The sequence below is a fragment of the Triticum aestivum genome, chromosome 3A, assembly GCF_018294505.1.
Source record: "Triticum aestivum cultivar Chinese Spring chromosome 3A, IWGSC CS RefSeq v2.1, whole genome shotgun sequence".
In the NCBI taxonomy this organism is placed as follows: Eukaryota; Viridiplantae; Streptophyta; class Magnoliopsida; order Poales; family Poaceae; genus Triticum; species Triticum aestivum.
This window is the reverse complement of record NC_057800.1, coordinates 58,214,783-58,219,703: the sequence shown is the minus strand read 5'-3', so window position 1 is coordinate 58,219,703 and position 4,921 is coordinate 58,214,783. Positions and strand designations below refer to the sequence as shown.

Genomic DNA, 4,921 nt, shown 5'->3' with positions numbered 1-4,921 from the left:
TTTTTGGTTCATCTTCTTCTCTCAACCTGATTTGGTGGTAGCCCGCTCGTAGATCCATCTTTGAGAACCAACACGATCCTGCAAGCTCATCGAGCAGCTCGTCAATGACTGGCAATGGATAGGTGCTTTTTAGTGTAATTGCATTCAGGTGACGATAGTCCACGCAGAGGCGCCATGTCATATCTTTCTTTTTCACTAACAGAACAGGTGAGGAGAATGGACTGGTACTAGGCACGATTAGTCCAGCTTTAAGCATTTCCTTCACCTGAAGCTCAATCTCTGTCTTTTGTTCCGGGGTATACCGATACGGTCGAATGTTGACCGGCTTGGCTCCAGGGATGATTGGAATTGCATGGTCCCAAGCGCGGTGTGGAGGTAGATCAGTAGGCTTTTCAAACACCACACTGTATTCTTGCAGCACAGCTTGTACTTCCACTGGAATGTGTTCCACCACTACATCATCCCCCACCGCATGCAAACAGATGATGTGAGCCACCGCATTAGCCTCTTCCAGTGCACACAACTGAGCCGAGGAGATTGGTTGGACTTGTCGCAATTGCGTTTGCACCCCTGCCAACTGAATTTGCTGCCCGCCGTGGTTGAATATCAGTTGCTTTGCGGACCAATCGATCCACATAGGCCCACATGACTCCAGCCAGTCCATGCCAACTATCATATCATAGCACCCAAGCGCTAAAACTCTGAGGTCAGTGACAAATTCATGTCCTTGTGTCTTCCATCTGCACTCTGGCACCACACCTGAACATGATAGAGTTCCCCCGTCTGCTATTTTGACTGCAACCGTGGACATGGCTTGAATTGGTAGTTGAAGTCGCGCCACCACTGTATCACTGAGAAAGCTATGAGAGCTGCCCGAATCCACGAGGATCAACATCTCTTGTCCACCTATCTGCCCCAGCAACCTGACTGTACGGGAAGTAGTTTGCCCCGTGGTGGCTCCCTTGGAGATGCACATCAGAACATCTTCAACAGAATCAGGGTCAGGCACTACTGGAACGCCCTGATCAGCTTGCAACAGTTCTAGCAGTTCTTCGACCACATGTAATTGAACTGTAGGCCCGCATTGATGCCCTTGGCCCCATCGCTCACCACATTTAAAACAGAGCCCCCGAGCACGCCTGTAGTTACGGAGGGCTGCTACCCGATCATCACTTCTGCCTTGATCGCGGCGATCCGGAGGGTTTGCCGCATCGATCGCCCGTCGATCTTCAGCTGCAGGTGGCGGTCCTGGCAACACCTGCCGGACGGGCGGAGCACCAAACGCCAGCAAAGGCCGTTGTGCAGGTGACCGCTGGTTAGCTGCATCCTGTCGCTTGTACTCCCTTCGCGGTAACGCCTCCATCAGCTCCTCCTGCAATGTAGCCAAGGAAAAGGCGGAGTCCAAGTCTTTTGGTTGATGAAGCATAACAACAGCACGAATCTCTCCCTTAAGACCATCTAGAAACTGGGTAGTAAAATACACGGAGTCAAACGCTGGGTTGTGAGCTAATATGTGATGCATCAATTCTTCAAATCGTGTCATGTAATCGGCTACAGTCCCTGACTGACGAAGGGTGTTAAACTGACGGAGATGGGACTGGTACTGTTCTCTACCAAATTTATGGCACAAGGCCTCACAGAGTGACGCCCAAGTGAATGAAGTGCTCTGTGTCTCATGAAGTTGCAGCCATCTGGCCGCTGTGCCTGTGAAATTCAGCGTGGCTAATCGAACCCAGAGATCCGGAGCCACTCCATACACATCAAAATACTTTTCACATTTGGTCTTCCAGAACTGCGGATTTTCTCCATCAAAGATGGAAAATCCATCTTGGGCAGAGCCCAGTGAGCGTGATGCGCGAATGGAACGAACGGGTTGTCCTGAGTGCCCCTCCTTTCCGCCTCTGGACCACTATCACCGCGAGGAGAAGCAGGTATGATAGATTGGGATGAGTACGCACCCTTGACCGGAGGTGGCGCGAGGGTAGTGACTACCCCGTGTGCCCGACCCCCGGTTTTGTCGATCTCGCCGTGGCCAGATGGCCCGTGGTGCTCGAAGTCGCCCGCCGACTCGGTCGGCGCGCCGTGCACCACTTGTTCCACCGGTGGCTGTTGCGGATCTGCCAGCGCGGGGTGGAGTGCGATCCGCCCCACTTGGGATTGGAGCTCGTTGAGTTGTTGTTGCAGGTTGGTGACCGCTGGACGCCACAACTCGAGCGAGGTCTGGATGGCCTCGAGCCGGGCCTCGTTGGCGGTGCGGCCGTCGTTGACCGCCTTGGCCAGCGCCGCCAATTGCTCCTCCATCGCTGCAGCTTGCGTAACTTGCTTGGTGGCGTAGCGCGGCTTGCGGTACGGGTTATCCAGATCGCCCGACCTCTGATACCACTTGTAACGGCCCGATCTACCTAATCGATCAGATCTGAGAGGAGGAGGAAGGGGGCAGGTGAGATTGAGGTAGGTGGAGAAGGAAGGGGATAACCAGGAGAAGAGCAGCTTCTCTCTGTCTATTCAGTGAGATACAATTTCATGCCCTTGACGGTGCCAAGCCACTTACTTAACCCTGAGCTCGCAGGCTCGATACGGCCCACAAGGCCACGCACCCAAGACACCGCGGCCTGCTAACGGGTCGGCCCTTCTGTCGAATCAGCAAGCGCCTTGACCAGTTCCTCTTCCCGCTTGTTGGCTGGTGAGGTCACCTTGACAGTCGTGACAGCGACGCACGCTGCGTCGGCGGCGGGGGCGAGAATGAAGGGTCGGCGGCCGCCGAGCGTGGTGAGGGAGATCGTGTACGGGATGAGCCTGGGGCTCTTCGCGGGGTACCTGTGGAAGCTGCACCACTGGAGCAACCAGCGGCGCACCCGCGAGTTCTACGCCCTGCTCGACGAGGGCAGGATCTCCGTCGTCGTCGACGAGCCGGCCGGAGCCAAGGAGTAGTAGTTTCACCTACCTACTAGGAGAGGTATTTTCAGTCCGTGCTTCCATAGATCATCAGTAGCATGATAGCGGTTTGGTTTGCTTTGTTTAGCTAGCTAAGCTCAGCTCAGCTCTGTTCTTCCTCGTGTCACTGCGGAATATGTACTGCAGCTCCAGCACTGCTGCCTGCCTTTGTCTGGTTCCCGAACGAAGAGAATAAACTGATGCGTGTCATTCATCAGTAGAGGCTGCAGAATTAGTGTTGTCTTGTGAAACAATTACTGTTGGGTGTTTCTGTTTTCCTTTGGTTGGAGTATTTGGATTGCTTGCGGCGCACTTTCGGCAGTGGATGGATGGCTGATTCTAGGACACCATGATTGTAAGGTAGGACAGGCACGGAGAATGTCAGTCAGGGTCTTCGGATGTTTCCCCCTTGATATCATTGGCTTTCATTCCGTTTCTTCTCAGCACAGCGCAAGAGACAACAGCAGAAAGGGAAACACTTGAAACTAACTAAAGTATTTCTGATCACGCCCAGTGTGATTTTTGATTTACCTGTCGATTAGTTTGTTCCTAGTATGTACTACTATGTGGTATCGTGGAATTGGTTATGGTAATTATATACAGGTTTATGCTGGCGTGCTCATTTTATGAAGAAAAACAAAAGCCGTTAATTTGTTCCTTGCACACAACAAGTCCCTATCGTGTGGTGTGAGTGTGACCATGGGATCGATGGCAGAGCAGTCCCCATTGTGAGAGTAGAGAGGAGGACTCGATTAGTTGCGAGAAATGAGCACTTCTTGTTTGAAGATCCAGAGAACAATTTGGCTCCTTGTAGGAAATGAGAAGGAGATTTTCGACAGCTTCAGAGCTGCGAATGAAGGATTCTCCGTAGAACACATAGATAACACAGCAGAAACAATACATGTGCAGCTACAAATGTACAGACATGCAACCAACCTGAAGAAGTAATACGTATATATTGTAGTACTATATGTGTTGTAGTATACACCATCACGTGCAAGTGCAATCAATCATACGAAGAAGCAGCTACTACCGAGGCAATAGCAGAGCAGAGCAGAGAACATCGTCGAATTCATACATGCATCGGCGAGCGAGCGAGCGAGGAGGAACGGCGACGGCTCATCTTCGGTTGTGCAGCGGGTTGGACCCCGACGGCGCCATCCTCTTGTCGTCGCCGAACACGCCTCCGCCGGCGCCGCTCCGTGGCCTCGCGGCGGCCAGAGCAGCACCCTCCGGCGTCTTGCCGTGCGCCGAACCGGAGACGACGACGCTCGCGCTCCTGGCGGCGGCTGCAGGCCGGGCCGATGAGGGCGGAGGCGCGACGACGTGGCCGAGGAGGGAGCCGGCCCTGAGCGCGAGCGGGACGAGCGAGAGCAGCGCGAGGATCTTGACGCAGCACCTGACGACGCCGCCACCCATGCCTCCTGGTTCACCTGGGAAAAGGTGGCTAGCTGCTAGCTAGGAAGGAACGAGTGATGGGCGAGACAGGGGGCGAGGGGAGGAGATAACGGTGGTAATCGAGGCTGCGTTTGACGGGATGGGTGGAAGAAAGGGAGGCGACGGTAGGAGAGGTGTCGAAGTAGAGTGGCGACCGTCGTCGTCCCTGGAGCTGGAGGGGTGCGCGCGTGTAGGCAGGCAGGCAGGCAATGGCGTGGCGTGTGGGATGATACGAGTATGGCTAGCTTGGGTGGTGCGTGCAGCGCAATGATCCATGGGCAATGATGGATGGGACGGCCAACGAACCGGGGTGAGGGGACGGCACGGGGGAACCGAACCGTGGACGATCGCGCGAGCGAGCGACCCTGATTTGACGCGAGACCGGAGCGCGGACAAAAAGGCGCAATCAGTGCGCGCTCTCCACAGCGCCCAGCGCGTCCGCCCGGCACCCATGATGCACGCTGCCGCGCGCTTCGCCGGCCGGTGGCGCCGCCGCCTCTGCCTGCACCCAGCGCTTCACCGGCGAATTCAAGGACCAATCCGCCGTCTC

The 4,921-nt window shown here is 55.1% G+C and overlaps 1 protein-coding gene across 1 annotated transcript; it reads right to left on the bottom strand.

The window, feature by feature from the left end:
- Positions 1-3,795: 3,795 nt before the first annotated feature.
- LOC123057885 (uncharacterized) lies at positions 3,796-4,679 on the bottom strand. The gene has a single exon (XM_044480759.1). It carries the CDS (start codon positions 4,351-4,353, stop codon positions 4,054-4,056), a length of 300 nt encoding a protein of 99 aa, XP_044336694.1. The 5' UTR covers positions 4,354-4,679; the 3' UTR covers positions 3,796-4,053.
- Positions 4,680-4,921: the final 242 nt, after the last annotated feature.

What these genes read in the sequence shown, in the direction of transcription:
- LOC123057885 (XM_044480759.1), bottom strand. Translation starts at nt 4,353, where the DNA reads ATGGGTGGCGGCGTCGTCAGGTGCTGCGTCAAGATCCTCGCGCTGCTC.